The 24950-nt window shown below is 35.5% G+C and overlaps 1 protein-coding gene across 1 annotated transcript; it reads left to right on the forward strand.

Moving 5' to 3' along the window:
* Positions 1-10898: 10898 nt before the first annotated feature.
* LOC120326309 (bone morphogenetic protein 2-like) lies at positions 10899-23310 on the forward strand. Its single transcript, XM_039392569.2, has 2 exons — positions 10899-11393; positions 20402-23310. Exons 1-2 carry the CDS (start codon positions 11033-11035, stop codon positions 21355-21357), a joined length of 1317 nt encoding a protein of 438 aa, XP_039248503.1. The 5' UTR covers positions 10899-11032; the 3' UTR covers positions 21358-23310.
* The last annotated feature ends 1640 nt before the right edge of the window (positions 23311-24950 follow it).

The following is a 24950-nucleotide window of genomic DNA, read 5'->3' on the forward strand; positions in this document are numbered from 1 at the left end:
ATGTGTTGTAGGCACTTAGCTTGTTTTAGTGTTGAATAATTTTTCTTTGTATCAATAGCAAGTTCTGCCACAGCGTAGTGTAGTGGAAAACAATAAGTTAGCGCCCAGCATTTGTTCTAGCAGTGTTTCATAACTTTTTTGCGTATGCTTTCTCCATTCCTTCCTCGATATGTATAAACACTCTGTTTCCGTTCGTTTTTCAATATTTACCATGTCATTGAATCTCAGGCGTACAGTTTAAATAATCAATAATGTGTTAATTAGTGAGCGTAACAGTAATGCTGAACAAGCAAAGAATGTGCAATTCAGGAGTCCTGCTGCACCCTATAATACAAATGTATTTCTGTCACCAGGGGTCAGACATTTTACAACAATTTGACTTTGGTCAGACGAAGCGTCACAGAAATACATTTGTGTTAGTGTTCAGCCGGACTCTTGAATTGCATAGTATCGTATGTTTATTCCTGCTACAGCATCCTTACATTATACGTATCCACTAGCGCAGTGGTTCTCAACCTTTTTTCTTTCGTGGCCCACTTCCGTTGCATAAAAATTCTGCGGCCCACTAACTTTCTCATGCAAGGGAAAAACTACAAGAAAAACAAAACTCTTTTTGTAAAAATAAATACTCTCACTTTAATGATTAGAATGAAAAGCAGCAGCATCATTCATTGCTACTACAATAAATATTTGACTATAATGACGCAAATGAAACTAAACTTTTCAATAACCATAGTAATTGAAAATGTCTCTATGGCCAGTGGACCACCGGTTGAGTACCAGTGCGCTAGCGCAAAGACGTTGAGGAAGAATTGGGAGTTAGTCTCGCGTAACCTCTACTGGTAGTTAAGTAAATAACATTAGTAATACTACACGTAAATACAAAGTTGAGTTTCCTTCCTTGAAAAAATTGAATTTTTTTTCTTGTAGGATCCCCCAACCACGTTTACAAAATCCTGCAAAGATTCCTTGAATATATTTTATTTTGAAATACGCCCAATTCTTTGATTATAATACATTTAATATTTTGTTGGCTTTTTATTATTTAATATGGCATTGCCATCTTGCGTTATGAAGTTTATCTGCATGAGCAATTAAAAGGTTGCCAACTTATCGTTTGCTTCTGTACATGCTTTACAATGAATGACCCTCGTAGAAGGCGGTCAACGCGCCGACCGCCGGACATTCACCGCTAAAATGTGTGAGAAAATAGTCATATTTTGACACGCGCTTTTCATATTTGAGTGGACAATGATTGACGGGATTGATTACTTCCTATGGTAACGCCCATGTACCGGTGTCCGTAGCAAAATATGTTGTCATATTGTAGAGTGTCATGTTTCTCACGTACGAAAAGATTTACGTATTGGACAGTTGCAATGCTGAACGCGAAATATGAATCGTTCGGTCGTTGTGATTAGGGTTGTTGCTGATCATGTAATAAAAATAATATTATTTTATAACTTTTCATCTCGTAATGAAAGGCAACGCCAATGTACCTAGCGGTATCCGTAACCTAATATGGTTCGTGGTACAAAGTATCTTGTTTTTTCTATATTTAGGTGATATTCTGATTAGTATTTAAGATTAACCAGATAGAATCGATTGATATATTTTATTATTTCATGTGTGATTTTTGGGGTGAATAATTTTAATGTCCGTACGGAAATGCTATCTCGAGCTGGTTACCTATTGAAATATCTGGGTTGATAATCGGATATGCCCTGGCTGTCATATTGGCTTTTCTCTCTCTCCTGAGGTAAATGTGAAAATATTATACTTTGCTTTATAAGAATTATCATTGAACACAACGTGAATGCTATATAGGCAACATTTTTTGTAATGCTGGTGATTTAACAATATGTCGAAAAAAAATTCTGGTTGATATTATGACGAAACAACACGAAATGCGATTTTTTGATTACTCTCCGATTGCGACGCGGGTCTCAGATAATGAAGCTTGGGACCACATGTGGCCTGCGCTTGGACCCCGCTCTAGCAGGCTATTACTTTCTATTTCATTTCAAATTTCGGGGCTCCCGAAGTATGCGAACCAAGATGGCGGACATCGGAATGTAATATGTGTACTAGGTTAGGGTTAGGCCATAATTTTAGGTATAAATACTACGGGAGGCTCTTGGCTAGTCTTCGAACTGATAATAGGACTAAAATAGGGAAATTTGGAAAAAAATTATCGCCTAACCCTAACCTGTTACCCATGTTACGTTCCGATGTCCGCCATCTTGGTTCGCATACTTCGGGAGCACCCAAATTTCTTATGAGAGTCCACCAAAAATTTTGCTGCTTCATTTAAATTAACTGTAACACTTTATACGACAATGGAAACAGTTTTCCATTCCCTTCAGATCTGAATTAGAGGGTGCAACACATCGGGTAGGCGATGCCAAACTGGAAGGATATTTTCAAACTATGGTAGTTCCTTGTCTAGGAGTGGACGCACGTTCGGAGCCTTGTTCAGAGCGAAAGTGGCACAAATAGGTCGTATATAATGAAAAAGCTTTGTTCCTTGTTTTATTAGAAATTTAACAACTAATGAACCAATTAATTTCAAGTTTTCACTTCTTAATGATAGTTGTGGCGGCTGTTATTTTTTTAATTATATTCATTTTTTCAGCCCTACGGTATGGGATATTTTACCCAAAATTTCGCTGTTTAATTTAAATTCAGAGGAACCATTTTTATGACAAATGTGAATATTTTTCTTTGTCCTCTAACAGCAATTTTCAGTCCGGGATACATGGCCCCAAAAGCGGGCCACAGAGCAGTTAGAGGAGCCACAATATCAGGCGCAAAAATAACACTATAAATACCACTGAAATGATAAACAGAGGGGCAAAAGCTTCCAGAAGCGGACCACGACATAAAAAGTTGGAGCCACTGTCTTTTAACATTCGTGTTCATCTATTATAGCATTTTCGGAGCTCCAGAAGTATGTGCACTAAGATGGCGGACACTGTAACGTAGTATGTGTACCGGGTTAGGGTTAGGCCATAGTTTTATTTCAATTATCCTTATTTTAGTTCTCTCACTAGTTTGGAGACCAGCCAAGTGACACCCGTAGTATTTTACCTGAAATCATGGCGCAATCCTAACATGGTACACATACTACGTTCCGGTGTCCGCCATCTTGGTGCACATACTTCTGGAGTACCACATTTTCTCCTGTTTTATTATAAATTCGATCGCTGGGTGATTTCTCTTGAGTGCTTTCCATCGCCACTGATAACTAGCTGTCAATCAAAGTTGTGGCGATACTTGACTTCACACGGTTTAATCGTATTGAAGTATAATTGTTTACGTAGAATGAAAGACAAGAGAAAATCAAAGGCGGGAACATTTCCGCGGAAATTGATGATACGTTTTATGACATAATAATGACAGAGACAATTCCTTTGTTCGTGTGGCGGGAAAAGATTATAGACCACAAAACTACTTGGCACACTTTGGAAAATGACGTTTAATAATCGTAATGCACTGGGCTTAACCTAAAATTTTGGGTTGAAAAGTTTTAAATTATTCATTTTTTTAATAAAAATTAGGGATAAAATGAGTCACGTAATTTTCCTATGATTTAACTGATATTTAGTACCGAATATTAATTCTTATGTTTAAATATCTAATAATGTTATAACTTTTATTGTTATTTATAAAATAAAATGTTTTATAATGTTCATACTCTGAAAGACGAATACTCAGTTTTACGTAGGATTATTACTTATCGATTTTAATCGGTAAGTATGTTGATAGGTATTTGTCTGTCTGTCTGTTAGATGCACGCGATATCTCACGAAAGCGAGATTGAATCTGCTCCAGATTTTGCATGTGCATTCATCATATGTCGGTCCAGAAGCCTATTGATTTTGGATGAATTATGTCGTATAATTAGCGAGTTATTAATTAATTAGTAATTAGACACAAAGTGTCACTATGGAGTAAGAGCGCTGTTTTGGGGGATCCCCTAACTTTCAATCGATAAGTCTTCGGTCTCTGACCGATATTCTCGTTTTATTATTTGATTGCCACGGAGTATTGGACACTAATATTTTGGAAAATAGTCTTGAGTATGCGCTGTTGCATACAGCAGTGTGCAACTCGGAGTCAAGTGGAATGTTTCAAATGTCACAGTGAAATCTGTACTTGTTATCTGTTCTTTTTTAACTAGCACGTTTATCCAGCAGAAATAATATTATAGTGGAAGTTAAAAAATTATTCAAGTATGTGTCAATAACGCTAGGCAGTTGTAATAATTATTATTTGCTCAATTCAATTCGTAACAAACGGTAATTGCCCAGTAATGAGGCTTAGCATGAATTTTCAATATGATTTGATAGAAGCCCTCCACTTAAAATAAGACCTAGCAGTTGATAACGCAAATATGTTTTTAAACCTAGTCGATAGCAAGAAATGTTTTATTTATAAGTAAATGGATATCGATTTTCAGATTTTGTATATTTGAAAACCTCGTAATTCTCTACTTTGTAATTTTGTTTTTGCTGAAAATAAAAGACATCCCTCAAAAATAAGCCTTAGTGTTATTTTAAACAAAATAAAAAAAGTTGATATAAGACCCTGTCATATTTTCGGGAAAACACGGTAGCTATGTAACATAACGCGTTGTTGATATCAGCCCATAATCCCCTGTAACTCTTCCGTACCCTGCAAGACACCAAGTGTGAAAAGCCAGCAAAACAACAACATGAACTAACACCTGAGTTCCGAAATAAAATACCAAACAAATATCGAACGACAAAACATCCGGGAATTAAGATTGATGGCTGAACTAGATGCTTTTGGACAGGACAAATGCGAAATGTTATAACAAAAAATATACGCAGAACACAACCGCTGATGCTCTAAAATTTAGGGGTGTGCAGCCTTTAATACAGGCGGGCTAGATACAAAAAAATGGGCAAATCCGCGGGCCTCATCTCTTTTTAACATAGGCTTTCTAGTAGTTGCTGGCACAAAAGTTTTAAGCCATCTGTTAAGGCATTGAAACGTCATAGGCGTCAGGTATATCTTTTGCAACGCAGAGAGTTGAAATTACTCGCGCGCACCAGATTAAATTAAATCAAAAACTCGTTTTGCCGATCGCACAATTTTTCTATATGAGCCGCATTTGGCCCGCGGGCCGCAGGTTGCACACCTCTGCTCTAAATCCTAAGATATACAATACGTACGAGTTTTTATTTCAAGCAATCACTGACACGTTAAAGCTGTACACTTTTCTGTAAGATTTGCTCAAAATAGATTTTCTAGTACTTGACTAAATATAAAATTGTGCTATAAATAGAAGTGTTATGAATAGCATAACTGGTGCGCTTGGAGCTACACAGCTTTTGCCAAAGCATGGCCGCGAATACTCGGCTATACGTGAAAGGCTATTCTTAGAACAGTCGCAATCAATCAGGATTAGATGCTTTTTATTCGTCGGTGAATGCTTGTTCGTACTGAACGTCACGAAAAATGAATTACAAAAAAAATAACAGTGAAAGACCTGTACATATATAGGTGACATATGACCTAGCCTGGAAGATTCCCATATTCCCTGGTAATTAGCTTCCCAAATTTACGTACGCATCAGTTATAATTATAATAACTGACATAATTCCATTAGTATTTCTTATATATCTATGTATGCTTCTATAGATCTTTCGTCAGTCGATCTAATCCAGCGGTTCTCAAACCTTGGAGCCAGGGCCACACACGGCCCGTGTAAAGATTACGGCCCGCGTAACGATTAAATACGGACCGCCAAACTTGGTGCCAAACGAATGTCCTTCCGCTTCTAATTTTGGACCCTGGTCAATCAACTTTGAAGCCACTGATCTATTCTATACATACCTCTACGCCGATCACCCCATCCTGTTAAATCCTGTCAGGTCACACGCAAATTGGATGCTGAGTTGTGTCCTGCCTACTAATTGGCATCGGTACAGGTGGCATTATCTGGCCTCGTGCCAGAAAGCCAACATCTGAACTTGTGATATCAAATTTTAAAGATAAGACTGTGTTTTGAGGAAAACTATTGACATTTTGAAAGAGATAAACGAAACGGTAATTGGCCACGCGCCAGATAGACGACTTTTTGAACTTTGAGGTATCGGGTTGTGGAGAAAAAAACAAAGTACAAAGAAATTGGGTCTCAGAGCCTTGTTACGCCATCTTGGCACTGTACCACAAAAATGGGTGGCGTGCGGTTCACGATTATTCGTTTCCGAGTAGGAATAAATCACGTTCGAAATGAAAGATTATAAAAAATTATACCGAACAGTTTTCTTCGAATGAGAAACAACACTACATCACTAAGAGCGTAACAAATAGGGTATACAATGTCCAGTCGGAAAGCTTTGTTACATTTTATGAACAATATTTACAGTGTTACAAAATTAAAAGTGGAAAAAAATAAGCCTCGTGCCAAAACTAAATTAAATCGAAATCTCAACCAATTTCTTGCGCTATTCTTGAAAAAAGAACATCAAAATTTGGTTTTAAATTGGTTGTGGCAAAATCAGGCTAGATTAAATTACCCAGCCGTTGTTTGCCCATGTTGAATCTAGAGCGAATGATCGGGCAGTTTTATTGTCTTTCCTCTTCTTTGGAATAAATATGGAAACCTTATTCTCCATAAAGTCACCTAAATATCGTTTTATATAATGCGAGAGTCTTGTTACTGCATCCTTGCATTTGGAGATCCACTAGTGTAAAAGCATAGTATAAGAGTAAATAATAGTATGCGGGCGAAACGTTATAGAAATAGATTGCTTCATAGTTCAGCAACTGCTAAACTACTTGGAAGCGCGTGATTTACAAAGTTCCAATTAGTCTCACTTAACTCTAATTTATAGTTAAATATCATTTGCTACAAAAATTGGCAATGTTTAAGTCAAAGGGACAGAAAAATACGATCTGACTATCAATAACATTAAATCTGTAATCTATCTTATCGCGTTACGATGCGCGCAGTCGCACACGAAAATCTTTTGTCAGGCTCACTACAGACTCGTGCGCAATCACCAATCATCCCAGCGTGTTGCTAGTACGTTCACATCGTCGTCAGAGTTTGTCTGGTACTCCTCCGCTCACAAGTTCCAGACAGCCAAATAATTTACGGAACAAAAATGTAGATTTGTTGACCAGCCGCTGGGATGTTGTTCAACAGTACGTATTGAAAGAATAATTTTCTTATGTGTACTGTATAATATCTCTAGCAAATAGCGTTCTAGACAGAAAAATGTCCGCTTAACTTTCGTACGAACTATCTTATCCGCTTTATATTTCCCGCTGTGATATTTATTGCTTTTTTTTACCTAATTATGTTTGCACTTTGTAAGTGTATTTGTATTTATAATCACGTGCAATATCATTACTGTTCATTAAGGATATATATATTGTAGTTTGACGCACATTCAATGTTATCTATTTAAGCAGGAAAGAGTACTTAAAAGTTTGATTTGAGATGAGTATTTTGAAGTACGGTAGTTGAATTGTAAATATCAGAAGTTAATTTGTGTCAGTGTGCAGCAGGACTTGTTTAGAATAGTCATCTTCTTTCTTGTTATATATGTATATTGAATTGACGAATTGTCATTTGACGAAACTTTTGTTCAGTTATTTTCGTCAGGGATACATACATGGTGTCCAAAAATTTCGTCCGATTTTATAGTAAGAACAATTCTAGGTATAAATAAATTTCATTGTATGATAAATGAGAACTACAAGCACAATAAGAACTATTAATATACAAAGCCAGAGAATTTTTAGATGCTAAAATCGGGCGAATTGCTATACACGTATATATCACCTTAGCGTATAGTTGAGAGATATCTGAAGAACGTCTGTTCAGTAACTTATACTAAGAATATATATATATATATTAAAGCTTTGTGCATGTGTTATCTGTTTAAGTAGGAAAGAGTGATCGCCTGAAGACGATAATACAAATGTAAGATAGTTGGATTACGTTTGTCTTGGTATTTCTGGCCATTCAAAACGCTCATGTGTCTTTAGAATTGTTACATTACGCGCATGCGGATCCATTATCTAAGATTTTAATAGGTCATTAGGTAGGGCGCTAATCCAATATAACTTTAAATGAACATCTTAGAGAAAAAGCAAATAATATTTGGATCTTTTCAGTGTTGGGCCTATAACAAGAAGATGCATTGTCAACTGTGACATCACTTCTATTTAACTATGTTACTTACTTCGTAATTCTGTTGTGCAAGCATTTTGATACGATGTATCAAACGGTGCCAATCTTTTGTGAATTGATTTTGATAACGCAATATTATTTCCGATTGGTCTTTGAAGATTACGAACCAATACAGAAACATCGTGGTAAATGGTTTGCTTGTTAATTTGGGATTCGCGATGATCAGGTTCGCCTGATTAGATCAAGCAATAAGTTTATTAGTATGAAAATAGTGTTGATAAGATATGATAATTTATTGATAAGCATACATTTAATAATTTGGGGACTGGGAATCTATCTCTGATGATTAAAATGCATATTGAAAAAAAAAAATGAATAGACAACTATCAAATAGATAACGGGTAAGCGATAATATACTATTGCGTGGCGTTCCGAACTAGACTTTAATCCAGTGGAATTAACGAAATTGAAAAAAAGAGACCAAAATCACGCGCAGTGAAAGTGCAGTACCTACCCCTTCTAATAAAGGGAGGTCCAAAAATAGGTTTACAATTATCAATACTTTTAATTTGGCAACATCCCGCGGTAGTGACTTTCTTGTCACAAGGTTAATCAGGACAGAGATGGAATTTTCATATTTATCGCGCGCGAGAGAAAAAAAACTGATTAGGCCAATATTATTAATTGGATTATATCATCATTATGTCAGATTTCACGTCATCCCGGTTTCCCAATTTTTATACTTTTAACACACTTTCTTCATATTTTGAGTATGTTACACTCTTATCAATGCGAAAAAACATTCATGAATAGTCGATAGAAGACAGTTTGATTAAACAATCGAAAATGTGCTTAATCGCAGCATCTAGCGGTTGAAAATATTGGCACTGAAACTGCGCGATTTATCAGTTATGTTTCAGAATCGAAGCATAATTGTCTTTATCTGTCATATTTCTTCTTCGTTTTTTCAGACATTAAGAAGTAGATTTCTTAATTATCTGGAAGGACCTAAAAGTTAGAATAAATCTAATTCTAGAAGATTAACATTTTTAAAGTAATTTTATTACTATTATTGTATCTTTCACGTTATTAAGTTCTCTAACCAAATCAAAAACTCTAGTAATGACAAATAAACGCATTAGAAACCCCTGCCAAATTCACTGTAATATGCTTTTGAAATAATTTTAGATTCCATTGTCGAATAAAAGTTAATCTAACTTGAACTTTTGGACTATAGAAAAGCGGGTTTGTTTTTTAGGGCACAGCACACAAATGTCAATCATACACAAAATACCGATCATGAACTAAAGAAACCATAATTTGACTGCTCAAATTTTTGGACTAAAAGTACGCGCGAAACAATTTTTGTTTAGAGCAAAGATGTACATATTGTTCCCTGTGCTATTATGTTGGTATTTTTCTTCCTGTTATTATGAAAAAATCGCTTTTCACAATAACTAATTGCTTTGAAAGTTTCAGTGGCGAAAGCTTGCATTTTTCGCTAGACGGCTATTACTTATAGTTATTTAAAAACTGTTAGTGGGCTTTATGTGATTCGTGTTTCACTTCGAAATTTTTCTTACAAAAACTTATCGAAACACTCAAAGACAAACTACCAATTTAAAAGAAAAGCCCATCTTCTACAATTCTTGTTCGGGGCATTGCTAGCAAATTATTCCGAATGGTCGATCTGTAAGACACCTTGAATAATAGAGAGAGATATTTGTGTGCTGCCTTTTTTCTCGTCGTATCTCGCAACTCGACAATCGGCATTGCTCCATACGGCGTTAATTTAGTTAGTCACACACTTAGCTACCGTATGTATTCCTTTCTCAATTTTTCAAATGAGCATTCAATTTGGTGTTCGCGGCCTTGGGAATATCAGAACTATAAATTGAGAAGACTCAGGAATACTTCGCCACAACATCGGCGATGGAACAGAAGAATAGACAGTTGAGTTAGAATATAGAAAAGGCTTTTGAATATCTTTCAGTAATGAAAATCATGCAGGGATATAACTATACCATAATGTGATATACCTACATCAAAGCTTATAAACTATGGAATACAATCATTAGGAGATACTGTCTGACAGTGGACATGGATTAGATACTTTAATTTTTTTCCAATAAATCTTCCATTATACAGTTCGTTTTTTGCCGCGTGGATAAAATTTGGTACTTTGAGATACACAGTTGAAGTTATACTTTGCTATTTTTATCGTTGAAATTCTTGTTAAGAGTAGTTTTCTTGTTAAACTCACAGAGAAAGGAGTATAAACGAACGAAATGATTTTAAGTGGAAGTTGAATAGATTGTACTATAGTTTTATACAGTGGTACTTTGTCTTCAACGGCAAAAAGTTTTTTTTTGAATGACTGGTAGTCGCCTAAAGGCATATTTTTTAAATTCCATTTCTTATCAAAACACTGTCCAACCTTACGTGAGAGTTTTCACCAGTTGTGCGGTGAAGGTTTTCTGATCGCTGTGTTGTTGTTTTGCTTCGCGGTTAAGAAAGTGTGGTATGATTATCTCGGTATATATTTTGAGCGTGAGGATTATATATAATATTTTTTTGATTTGAATGTTTTCAATATAAAATAACTGACTGTTCTAAACGCCATTTTGGTCGGAAATCCAATTAATATATTTTTACTTTTTTTGTAAATGTATTTTATATAATTTGTAAGAATTAGCGTTTTCGTTACACATCATTTTATATTTTTCAGATTTCTAATTATAAATGTAAAGCGAAAATATATATCTGCATATTATACTGTCCTTTCGGATCTATCAAAGTTTGAGATATTCCGAGATCTGTAAGATATTTTGGGAATACTTTACCACAAATAGAACAATGCATTTCCAAATACACCTTATTGGACTTTTTATTATAATCTCAACAACATCGGGGATGCTCCCGGAGGCTGGCCGGGCGAACTTAATCGAACAGGCGGAAGCAGACACACCCGAAGCCGAGGAAGCGATCGTCAACGAATTCGAAAAGAAACTACTAGATATGTTTGGACTTACTCGTCGCCCGACTCCCTCAGGGGACATGCCCGTTCCGCGGATTATGCAACACCTCTATAAAGCCCACATGGGGGATGATTCCGACGGCCCCCACAGCTTGGTACCCACTTGGGAACCCGGGTTCGATCTCCCCCATGACGAGATTGCGAGCCGAGTGAACACAGCAAGAAGCTTTCACCATTTAGGTAAGATTTTGAATTTTTATTCTATAGTAAAATAGTTTTATGAATTAGTGTTATATTTCATTTAATTAAATAGTTTAATTACTATCTGAATAATGCGAAGTTCAGTTAGAAAATCCGCGCTTCACGTTATTTTTAAAAACGATGTTTTTCGATCGTCGAATTTTAGAAATTTTATTTTAAGACAGATTCAGATAGTCCATGTGCCTTGAACATTAAACTGCTTCTATTTTTATACCCGACTTGGAATTGAAAGCCGACAAAAGACTGTAGTTCGACGCATTTAGTCGTCTTAACGATTCCACTCTTTCCCGGGATTACTATATTCTCATATTTATTCGTTTTTGTGACTCAAATAAGCGTAAGTGCGTTTTAGAAAATAATTGTCTTAGCCCGATTTTATAATTCATTCCACTTTTTCCAATTAATATGAACCCTTTAACCATTTACCAGTCTTACCATTCGAAGAAGTATCTTGGCGATTTAGAATTATCTGATTTAGCAGTTTTGATATATTTCATCTCGATTTTCCTAATTCGCGCTTTTTGGCCAAAATTGGGTTATTATCGGAAGTATGAAATATATATTCGTGAAATGCCGGTATTTATCAATAAAAATTTCCGCCCATAAAGCGTTTTACTGCACTATAAACCGTTTCCTTAGATATAATTTGCAAAGAGAGGATTAAATACAGTTTGTTTGCTAAAACGTTAGAGCTTTTATCGTTAGTTTGCGACAACATTTCTGTCGAGTACGTGTTCCTAACTGGCGGCAGTTAGGCGCTTGATTTCCCGCCGAAATATAAAAAATTTTCCCATTTCAAATTCCTGTCGCGGTCACGTTCCAACTCTTAAAAATGTGATACATTAATGAATACATATCAAATCTTGAGCTAAAATATCGTTTCGAAGGAGTCTGAAACTTCGGTGATCATTATTGTAAATGTTAAATCTATAAACCGCGTTATCATCACCAGCGCATAAATATTTACCATCTAAAAGTGACCAGACATTACGGCGCTTGTCCTTCGTAAAACAATAGTGAGATACCATGGTTCGTCCAACCCTTTACATACAAGAAAGTCGAACTATTCGATTTTAAATCGGTAGCAATGTTGGTGATTTGTGTAACAGGGGTTAATATAAATGTTTTAAGGTCGGTAGATAAAGTTTAATCATTTTGTCGGTTTCTGTAAAAGCCGGAAAGATAAAAAAACCTCTGGACAACTGTTCACGAAAATATCGACTTAGAAGTCTTTCCCGGAGTTAAATGAGTCCATTACTGCTAATTTTGCCTGGATAAATTGGTTTACGCGAAGTAGCTGTCTGCAAGTCGGCCGTTTCAGATGGTCCATTCATACGACGTTTTGGTCGATATATCCCTAACGTGCTGTCTACATGGGAGCATAACTACCCTCTTCGAGGGAGCTATTCGAATGTAGATTGGTACCATATATTCACTCTGTCCATACGTATTGTTAAATCGAGTAAAATATGGTTAAAGATTGTGGGCTCTATGTAATTCGTTTTTCACTTCAAAATTTTGTGTGGTGACCTCTTCAGAATTAATTAAAATTATATGTAGCGGTTTCTTTGACCTCTCTCGGCCTACTCCCGCGCTGCACAGAAGTAGGAAATGTTTTGACCGTATCCCACAGTAGACTAGGTTAGGTGCTGTATAAGAGAAAGCTCTCTTGTTGCGAATAAGCTTGGCAACAGCCACTCGCTAACACCGTACATATGTCGAGCATATGGTGCGCTTTTTCATACAATAACCATTATTGTAGCAGACACTATTCTACGGGGGAGAAGTAGATTAATTGAAAAATACAAAAATAAAATGTAGTTTTTGTACAAAACCTGATGCCATAGTGATATCATATAACGCTTTATACTGTATGGAGACGCCGCGGCATACGCCTATCACGCATATTTCGGATATGCCCGTAACCGTTAAGAATATAATAATAAATAATGGTGGGGTATACAATGTATAAGTTGTAAATCAAAATTTATATATAATGAACGTTTTGAAGCTTTATATACCAAATTATTATTTGATTTCCGCCCCATAAGGATGTTAATGTCTTGATTTAAATACACTATAAATTAGGAGAAATAAAATGGAGAATATCAAACGAGCTGTATTAGAAATAACTAGGTTTGTTTCTTTATTATATCTCTAGTCCGAGCTCGAAAAAGGTAAAATTATGAGAACGATCGGTTTCATTGATTGATCATTGTGTCGTGTGTTACATTTATGACAAAACAATGCGATTTCGACACACTTATCAACGTGTTATCTTCTAATTGTTGTGTTATGATCAAACAATTAAAAATTATAACAACCGGCTTTGTTTTATGATGTAATTATTGTTCATTAAATTACCAATTTAATTCCCTGTTGCACTCTTAATTTTTCAGTTTTTGTTCTATAAATTAGCAACAATAACATTATTAAAAAACATGTTTTTGCGCCAAAATAAAATTTCAGTCTTAAAAGCTGGGTAAGGATATTTTGCCTGACTGAAATTGAATAATAATAGTCCACATTTTTAAATAGTCATATATTAGTATTGTTTTCGCTTCGAAACGTGTTGTTATATGCGACAAAATCAGTGTATGCTAGTTAGCTGGATTATGTAAATGGCAGTATGTTTTTATTTTTCAAGAGAATTTGTTCAATGTAGAGTAACGAGCACTCACTCAGAAGCAATGGCGTATACAGGGTATGACAGCCATGGCCCATGGCCGCCGTTTGGATATGGACGCAAAAGGGCGAAATTTTTTAATCGTGAAATGCCTAAAAAAATATTTTTAAATTGGAAACTTCAATACTAACGTGTAAGACATCAATTCGGCAACAGTCGTAAAAAATGTCAGTCAACGATCAAGGGGGCGCAACTTTGCCACGCTCGTAATATTACGTAGATACGCAACTGCTCAGAAACAAATGCAACTTAGCTATGACCAAAGTTACTGCCGACGACTGAAACTATACATAACATGTTGTCACATATCACGCCATAATAGATCTTGCGTTCTTGGATGCTTCTTACTTTTGAGATTGCGGCGCTCTCGACAGTAATACAAACAACAGTTCAAGTAGCCGAGACTGCAGACTAATGTTGCTCTCGTGTTTGCAAGATAAGAAAGACAGTGTCTCATTTATAATTTTTTTTATATTTCATAACAGTCCAGGATAACCTCACTCGGTTTTCAAACAGTTAAGTGAGAATAGTAAAACACGTAGAAATAATAGCAATCGATGTAATTAATATTGTTGGCCTGCGCACTTTAAGACTGGCGATTCGAAACTGAATTTGTTAGCAAACTTTATTTGATCGTCTAAGTATCAAGTTGGGCGGACTCGAATGAAACGTGTTTAGGAACTCGATTAGTCGGTTGTATTTATTTAAATTTAAAACCAAAGTTACATCACATGCGTATGGCTGCATTTAATTGAATTATAACCAAAGTGACGTCACATTGAGTATTGTTTCATTTATTTAAAATTAAAACCAAAGTGACGTCACATTGCGTATTTGCATTACGTCATCATGCCGTATTAAGCCACGAACAAGGTAAACAATTTCCCGCTTAAATACACTTGTAGAAAAGAACACATATAACATATCTGTCGCATACCAAGAATAAAGATAAATTTGACATTTTATTACAAATTATCCGAGCTATATTTGAATTGAATGTAATATCGACGCCCTGAACTCAAGTAATTACACAATTAAAAGCAAATTGGTTCATTTTAAACTTGTTAACATAATCATATATCAGGAATATCACCTTTACATATGAATAATCCTTTAATTGGGTGAAAATGTAATATTTTTCTCTTCAAAACCTATTTTTAAATATGATTTATAAGAAATAAATTTTAAAATCGTTTTTAGAAAATCTCCCTTGTAATAAGTATCGCCCTGATTGTTACCTCAGGCGTGTTTACCGTTCATGGCAACAGATTGGTGATTTATGCGTAATTAAGGCCGAAATATCGTCGCAATTTGAATGTTTTCCCACGCACCGCTTGCCAAGATTTGCCCCTAATTAATTTAATTAACTGGGCATTGGTTGGTCATCCCTGCTGAGTTAGAATAAGGGAATTGCGTCATTGTGAATAAAAGAAGAGATGGTGTTATCTAAAATATCATTTTACATTGTCTGTTTTATTGGTATTACGTAGTAATTTTATCATATTTTTTTGTTAAATCCCCCTTTTGCATCTTTTTGGACTCTTTATACCTCCGATGCATAAAAACACTTTATTTGTTCAATCTTTAAATGGAGTTTTAAGTGGAGCTAGTGTGATGTGCAAGTAAAGTTCAAGTAGGTAATTAAAGGGTAGCCTAACCCTAACCTGGTACACATACTACGTTCCGGTATCCCCCCTCCACAAAAAAAATAATAAAAAGGCGAACTCCCTTCCTGTGGAGGAAGTAAACCCCTATGTAATATATACTTCACTGCTGTGCTTGCTCGAGTCACTGACTCGACTTGAGTTGAACGCGAGTCACTATTTATCAGTACCTTAAAGTGACTTGAAATTTGTAAAAAGTCCTCAACCCCTTGTTCGAAGAGAAGGGCTTGAAAAATTGTCGAAAGCGATTGACTGTACTGAGTATGCAAGGTCAAATTCACATTCATTCTAAATTTGAGTTCATTACATTGTAGAAAAAAACTTCTAACCGGCTCTAATTGCTACTTAGTGTAACTATCAAATTTCACAGATAATTTCGCCCTCAAACAAAGCCAAGGACACAGGAAATCCAATGTAATATAAAAATGAGAGGGATCATGATCTAGTTAATACCTTATGTTTTATACATGTAGGTAATAATTAGTCTTGACAATAGCCAGGTTCGAATAACTTGAACATGGTAATTGTTCTTTACAAAAAAAGGCAGACCACCCTTGAATGGTTTTCCCAGGCAATAAAATGTGGCAACGCATTTCCGTGTTTCACCAAAATTTTTATTTGGATGTATAATTATTCGCAATTTTAGGGATTTTAATTTAAATGACATTTTAACTAGGTGCGAATTATTTAAGGTTTTGAATATTGGCACATACCCAAAGCTATGACATCATTCTCATTCATAATACAGTAGATCCAATCGGTTGAATGTTAGAGTAGAAATAATTTATTCTTGTCTTACTTTGTTACCTTACAATATAGGAATCTTTGCGTATTCAGGGGGTATGTTGAGTGTGGACCCCCTTTTTTGAAATGTGAAAAAAGCATTTTTATGTATAATACTTATGTATAAGACTCTTGAAAACCCACGTTTTCCGACCGGACTCGCTGGCGGATACGATGTAACTTGGCAATTAGAAATGACCTCTGAAAATTCATGGCCACGACCATGTTTGCAGTCCGGGGAAAGAAAAGTCGATGAGGCAGCTCAGTTATATGGCGAACCCATGAACTATCGATCGTTCACGTCTGGTATGAATATAGTTACCCAGTTATTTGTTTCAAATGCATTAGATGTTTTCACGAAACTTGTCGTTTCTCCGACACACGCCCCAATTTTTGGCAGTCAGGAGGCCTTACGTAAAGAAGAGGTTAAGGGCAAAAGTTTTTTACCCTACAAAAATTGTAATTAGGTCATTTTTTAATTATAGCAATTACACAAAATATCTTTTTTTGGAAGCAATTGATCTAAAAATACCTAAAAGTTACTATTTAAGGACCCTGTGAAAACCGCCATTAATAAGTTCCATGGGAAAATTAACAAATTTAAATTTTCGGATATTCTGTATAATGTTACAATATCCGAAGCCGATTTAAACGATTTGGGAAACTGACACTACCGGGATCAAAGCAGAGGTTATGACCTCTGTAGACATTTGAATTTATATTTCACACAGACTATGTTTTCCGTCCAATTTTAGGAAATTTCAGTAAATTGAAAAGCATTTGTCGCCCCTTGGAGAGTTCTAAAGTGAGATTGTAACATTTATATCCAATTTAGGAAAAATCAGTAAATTGAAATGCATTTGTCGCCCTTTGAAGAGCCTTAAAGTTAAATCGTAACATTATAGGTGCAATGGCTATGTTTTCCGTCCAATTTAAGAAAATTTCGGTAAATTGAAATGCCATTGTCGCCCCTTGGAGAGTCCTAAAGTTATCTCAAATCGTTGTGTTATCAATTGCTTGTGGTTGGAGAATTAGTTTAACTATGTCGCTGGTTGAATATCTCGGGTTCCACCTCACCCAAGGTGTGATAAAATGTGTGTTTTAATTCGGAAAGATCATGATCATTTGAAGAACAGTATCTTCCTGTGTGATGGTGGCTTCTTATACAGGTCCTTATTCGGAGATATAGATTAAAAACATTCCCGCCTTATTCAGAGATACAGCGAAAAGATAGAAGCGCCTATTAAAAAATCCGAAATTTAAGAGTTTTGATAAGTTTATATTCAAATATTTGTAAATCTGATATTAGTATTATGTTTTTCTCAAAATTTATCTTTATGAAAAAAAGTCCTGATTACCTTTCCATGATCTAGAATGAAAACAATTTGATTGCATATTTAAGAGAACAAATTACTTCCTTATACTCCTAATCAATAGTTTTGGGATTTCTCAACTACTGTTACTTAATGGTAGCCACTTAAACCGCGACCTTAACATTTGTAGACGAATAACATGGACTGATATAAAACAAACAAACAAATACGTTATCTACCAGGAAGACAATACCTTCGGCATCCCTCGCCCCACTTTTACCAATTTTCATTTATTTATTTTCCGGATTAGACCCCACGATAATCGTTTGTAAGATGAGAAGTATTAATCCGAATAGTAAATTAACATACGAGTCCTTCCCATTTTTGGAATTGTAGAAGATAGTAATATTTGCTTTTAGCTCAGTCCGAGTGGTAAAAAAGAAAAGTAAGTAGTACTTCGGGACTTGATTCTAAATGAAACCAGAGTTGATACCCAAGCGAGTCATTACAGTGTTTCATCGGAATTTTCGGTTTTTGTATTTATATGGTGATAAAAATATTTTTGGGGAGCCTGTTTCAAATGATTAGAAAGTAAATGCTTCATTTCAAAATCTGTATAACCTACCAGCGCTCTCAAAACGGAAGCCATCCAATTGGCAATTTTGGACCTTATATTCATCCCAATCTTAAGCTTAAGTTGGTCGATCGTATTTCAGAACAACCGTCCATTTCTCATTATTTGGTCAAAAATGCCAGGGTTGCACTCACCGTGCACCGCGTAAATTTATGAATAAGAACGATACGTACTATTATTTTCAACAAAAGCAATGCTCCACATCATATACAAGCAGCAAAACGACTTGAAAATCGCTAAGTTGTTGAACCGCGACCCTAAGCTTCGAAACGCGCCTTGAAATTTTGGCATCTGTATATATTTTTGCTACTTTTCAAAGTTCACAAAACACAAGGAACCAAATCATTGGAGATCCAACGCTTATGACCAAATTATTCGGTGAACCTAAGCGCTACTGGTATTTCATGGCTTGAGAACGCCTTTTCAAATCTTGGCTTTATATGGATGTTTGTTGTCGGTTGGTTGCAAGAAAAAACTTGGTGAACCATTATTTTCTTTTTAAATTTTACCCTGAGAACTTGGGTAAAATTTTTATCTAAAGTATATTAGCCAAGAACGCATCACGAATCCGACTTTATGTGATTACTTTGTGACCATTTTCTGTAGTCTTATAAATTTCCTAACCGCGAAATGCCATGAATGCTATTTACCCACGATATGTAAATATGCTTTAAAATCTGTTGGCGACGATATAAGTTTTTGTTAAAAGTATCTCTCCCATTTCAAGCTACAGTCACAAGACTAGTTGTGTAGCCAAATTATTTTGTTTAACTAAAATCTAACCTACTGGCTCCTTAAGCAGGAGCAATTGCATGTACAGCGCTCGTTTAGGATGAATGTGTACCAGTTGCAATTTCAGTTTCACAGCAAAGTTGTTTTTTTGAAATCTAACCTAGTACCTAGCCTTGTGTATTGTAGCGATGACTTGTTCAGAACCTTCTTTGGAGTAAATGTGTCACGGCCATCAGTCCACATCCATGTTAAAAAACTTTGTTTATATGAAATCACACCCAGTAACATGGTATATAGTAGTAGTTGCTTTTCTTGAGCCTTATTCAGAGTGAATGTGTAGTATGTCAAATATAAAAGGGTAAATATAACAAGTAAAATAAGACTATGTATAATGTGTGGCGATACCTATTCGGTTATCTTTTACATTTCCATCAGATAATTCGAGCCTTTTATTTTCCGTTTCAACTTTTGACAAAGCGATAATTTTGGCCCCACAGTGTGGTCAATTATGGGTATCCGGTGGGACTTAAAAAACCCCATATTACCCCATTTTGCTGATATCATTTCATCCCATAATCTTTGCCCAATGCGGGCAAGCGTAAACTGGTTTTCTGCAAGTATTTTAGCCTTTGTTACCAAACAATCCTAATTTTCTTGACATATTTGTGACATCATAGACGAGTACACTAATCGCTCTATTGCTGTTAACTCTACCGTGTCGCATTCCGAAGCAGTTTGCCTCGTTGTACGGTCGTTATTGCAAAAATAGCTGTCGACAGTAAATTTTTTGTTGTACAAATACTACATGTCGTAGAAGATTACATAATCCAGTCTCGATTTTAAGTATTTTCAAAACGGAACAAAGTATAAGCAGAATTATGTATCAGAATGTAAATGATTGAAACCATTGGAACCATTGAAAATTCACCAATTTCTATGAAAAGTTAATCAAAGAATGAAGCAAAAACAAACAAAAACTGGTCCAATATTTTATCTGATAGCGGTTTATATTTGAAATTGGTTTCACATAGTCACTGTTTACCAGAACATTTTAGTGTTTTACAAGCAGTTTCTCATTTTTTATATGTTCCATTGATTTTATTAGTAAGTCTAGTATGGTTTCTTTGCTATAACGCAGGTTCCAGATATTAATAGTGATTTTATTTGTGTTTCAGAATCAGAGGAAAGACCGGAATGGATCGCAGACAACCACATTCGCCTTATTTTCAACATTTCGTCCCTACCGGTCAACGAAGAGCTAAAATTTTCGGAATTACTGTTACATCGTGCTCAAATCGAAGAGCATATGAATTCAGAGATGCATGATAGACTTCATCGAATTAACATTTATGAGATCATCAAAATGGTTGGTGATTCAGATGACGATACTATGACGTCTTCTGATGACGTAAACACTGAGCATGCAAAACTTCTTGAAATGATTAAACAACGAAGAAGGCGATTCGGATTGAAACGTAAAAATGAGCCCATAAAGCGACTCTTGGATACGCGAGTTATCGACACCACTAACACTACGTGGGAAAGGTTCGATATCAGTTCCGTGGCGCGGAAATGGTTGACGGAAACCAATCATGGACTAATTGTGGAAATAGTGAGGGAGGACGATGGGGAATCTCCTAAACCAGGGGCGGACAAACACGTCAGATTAAGGCGTGATTTGAGCGATAATTTATCCCCCGCGGAACACCACCATACCCGTCCCTTAGTCCTGGCTTACACTGATGATGGTACGCAAACCAACCTTTCACGTAGAGTGAGACGTAAACGCAAAGCCAACAAACGACGAAAGAGACGCAAGAGTTGCAAACGTCAAAATCTTTACGTAGATTTTGCTGAAGTCGATTGGAATGATTGGATTGTAGCCCCCCATGGATACCACGCTTTCTATTGTGACGGCCCCTGCCCTTTTCCTCTTGCTGAATACATGAACGCCACAAATCACGCTATCGTGCAAACGCTGGTGAATGCAGTAGAACCACTCCTGGCCCCTATGCCATGCTGTGTACCAACAGAACTAAGCTCAATAGCGATGCTTTATTTGGACGAATTAGAAGTTGTCGTACTGAAAAGTTATCAGCAAATGACAGTAGACGCCTGCGGGTGTCGGTAGTATCGATTGTTAAACAATGGCATCCCGCCGAAATGGCGGCATGTTGAAAGGTTATGCCACGTGGCATCGGAAAGTTACATGCCATGTCGGGAACAAGGGCCAACAAAGGTCTGAACTCAGTGACTGATGACGTACGCGGAAGCTTTGATAAACAAACCATTGTTTATTTCCTTTATGCAATATTGTTTATAAGAAGTTCCTGCAATTTTATTGCGCCACAATGGTTTCTAAGATACTAAGGGAACAGGAACGCATAATCGAGTCTATATTTCTAGAAGACTGTAATTTATTGAGTTACAATCTATAACAGTGTTACTGGTATGTATCAAAATCACACCGAAAATAATAAAGCCCTTTACGTGCCAAAGTTTGAGACTTGAACGAAAGAATACCCGGACAGAATATGATATCCAATTCCCACACGGCTACGTGTAGGAAATTTTTCTCAAATTCTGACTATAGAAAAATTAATCAATTTATATAAACAACGAAATTCCCTGATATTATTGGTCGCCATTAGCTCAATAGTCCGGTATTTTTGAAAAGCGGCATGACTCGCAATTATGCACTTTATTCGAAAATATTTTTTCTGAATCCGGTCTGACATTATGACCAATTTGGACCGCTCTATAACTTTAACATTTTAAAAAACGTTTTCGATTGGCAAACTGGCCTTCACCTCATTGACTTCACACTGAGTTTATAACAAATTTGGATACAATTAGGGCCGCCTTCAAATTGAGTTTCTCAAAAACCGTTTTACGATTAACAAGCTGGCGTGCGCTTCATCCTGCACGATAAATTCATATAAAATTATAAACAAATTTGTACGATTTCACTAATTTTCTTTACTTGAGTCATGAAACAGTAATTTATTTATGCGCGTAGACAATCTGAAAATTTATCAATGTTATAAGAACAGCCCGTTGTGTTATTTATCTTATTTGACGCCAAAAATCCTGGACCACGCGTAAGATACACCGCTATCTGTACCAGAGCCGCCGTTGTTATTAACCCTTTCCTCACCGGACAAGTTTTACCTACCAAATCAAGTTGATATACAGTATAGATGTTTCAATTGAACGGTATATTTGTATGTTGTTATTGCAATTGTGTGAAAATGTGAGACCTGTTTTATAGTTCCCGATGCGGTATTGCGATAAAGGGTTAATATTACACTAACGTCATGAGAATACGTGATTTTAGGGCGAGTAGGACGTGATTTTTAGCAAAAACAGCAAACCGACAGCTTTTCCAAAATAATTATCCTTGGTTTATGTAATCGTTTCATCTAAATATCGACAAGATATCGTTAACAGATTTTAAGTTGAACTAAATTCGAAAATGTTTACACATATGCGGCTTATATTTGGGCCTTACAATAAAAAAAATCTAATTTTTCGATCAAAGACTCTTCAAGTCTCAAAACGATTTTGAGACGCTCATACACGGGCCTGACTATTTAATCACATATCTTACCTGATATGCCAACAAGTTGTGACAAAACAAACTCAAAGTCATCAATAGGAAACCATTTTCAAAGTCAAATATTGATGTCAAATTTTACGGCATTTAGGGAACTTTGATCCAAAATATATAAATATCTATGAGCAATCAGATATAACCAGGTGATGACGTAAATGATGAAATAGTTTAAGATCTTACTAAATATTTTCTTCGATTGTAATGCAGAGTTAGAAATTTAGAGCCAAATATTTGAAAATGAAATATAACGATATGTACGTAGAATACCAGAGTGGGTGGGGGGATAAAATTTACACCACAATCTGAGGGGACAACATTTTGATGACGTCACAAAATTGCCCCCATTTATATCTTTGAATAATTTGGCTCCTTTTTTTATTCAGCGTTAATTTTTTTTATTTCTTGCCAAATTCTTCATTTTGTTTTAACTCGTATTTTCAAATTGTTCTTTTTTATTATCGAAAATAACTATTTTATGATTTTTGTGCGAATTTAACGTTTTATTTTTTTCGTTTCATATTCTGACAATGTTGTCGCCTAATTTATGTAAATCGAATTTTGCATACGACAATCCATATACCTGACTAGTCATTTCGCCTCGAACAAAGCCCTAAACAAACATTCTCAAACAGCTTATGTTTTTTAACCTAATAACATTTAATTTCCTATATTAGATACAATGTACAATTTTACATCTTCAGGACTAAATTAATATGTTTATCAATTACTCAATATTAGAACTGGGGAGCATTTATAGATAGGAATTCTGGAATACAAAACTATTAAATATTGTTTTTCATTACGATACCACATTATTAAATAAGGCGAAATTATGCAACTTTGGTATGCGATCTCAGTGATCCTCAACGTGGTTTTAGGACGATGAGATCGCATGACGAAGTGACACCTACGAAAGATATTTTTGTCATAAATTCGACGCGTTTTGAATTTGATGGCCCCAATCAAAGTGTAACTTCCGAAGCAAATTTTGCGTATGTTTGAGAACACCAAAGAAAGAATTTTGTAATTAGAAACTATAGGTTAAATGTTTAAAGTTTGTAAAGCCTTATTTTTATTTAGTAACTCCGATTCCCCATCATTTATTCCTGACGTTTAAAAGTATTTCTATTCAAGACAATCTTTGTTATTTTTTAATTGTAATTTATTTCTTTTTTAATATTTACATTTAAATAACCAACTTGGTGGTAGAATTATGCATTCCCTATCTATGATTGTCCTGTCGAATTGGTATGGTCAGCATTCAGTTTTTTTACAATAAATTTACAACATGGTAAAGTATTTTACTTGCTTTAAAAAAAAAATAGATAGCCTCTCACCTAACCCAGTAACATATTCGTTTTTGCCTAAAAATTGGTTGCAAATTCCACGCTAAAATTATGTTGTTACATGTTAAAAGGTATGAATATTTGGCCATAATTTCAATTTTATTATAGAAAGTTGCTTTCTAGTGGGTCCTTGTCACCTTTCTAATCGAATTCGAAACTCAAAAACATTGTAAAAACTATTTGTAGCTCCCGAAGTATGTGCACCAAGATGGCGCACAACCTGAAAATAGTATGTGTACCAGGTTAAGGTTGTGCGCCATCTTGGTGCAAATACTTCGGGAGCGCCAATTATTTTACGACCACCAACTATTTTTGCTTACTTCATTCATATCTAATGAAATTGAATACTCACAATATGTGCCAGTTGGTTTCTTGCTATCCCAGAGTTTTTCCCTCAAGGTGAAAATTCCTGAAAGATATATAATTTTTTTGTTTTATATTTCTTTTTATTTATATTTCGACAATTAACATATTGATTGATTTGGACAGTTTTGTTGAAATAAAATGCGAAGACAGAAATGCAACTTGTGTTTGGTTATGGGTTATTTTATTAGAAAGAGAATTGGGATATGGAGTAAAAATCTGTGTTGTAGGGATAATAGATCTTAGAGGGAACTTCCAAGTATTAGACTTCCTACTTTGTATTTTGGCTCGCAACGTTGCCTTCAGACAAATTGCACAAAATAGTTACAGAATCTAGAATAGTGAACTTTCTTAAGGAGGTGTTTTAGGTGATCAGCATAAGGTGAAAAAAATTCGGCC

Source organism: Styela clava, chromosome 4 (assembly GCF_964204865.1).
Source record: "Styela clava chromosome 4, kaStyClav1.hap1.2, whole genome shotgun sequence".
NCBI lineage: Eukaryota > Metazoa > Chordata > Ascidiacea > Stolidobranchia > Styelidae > Styela > Styela clava.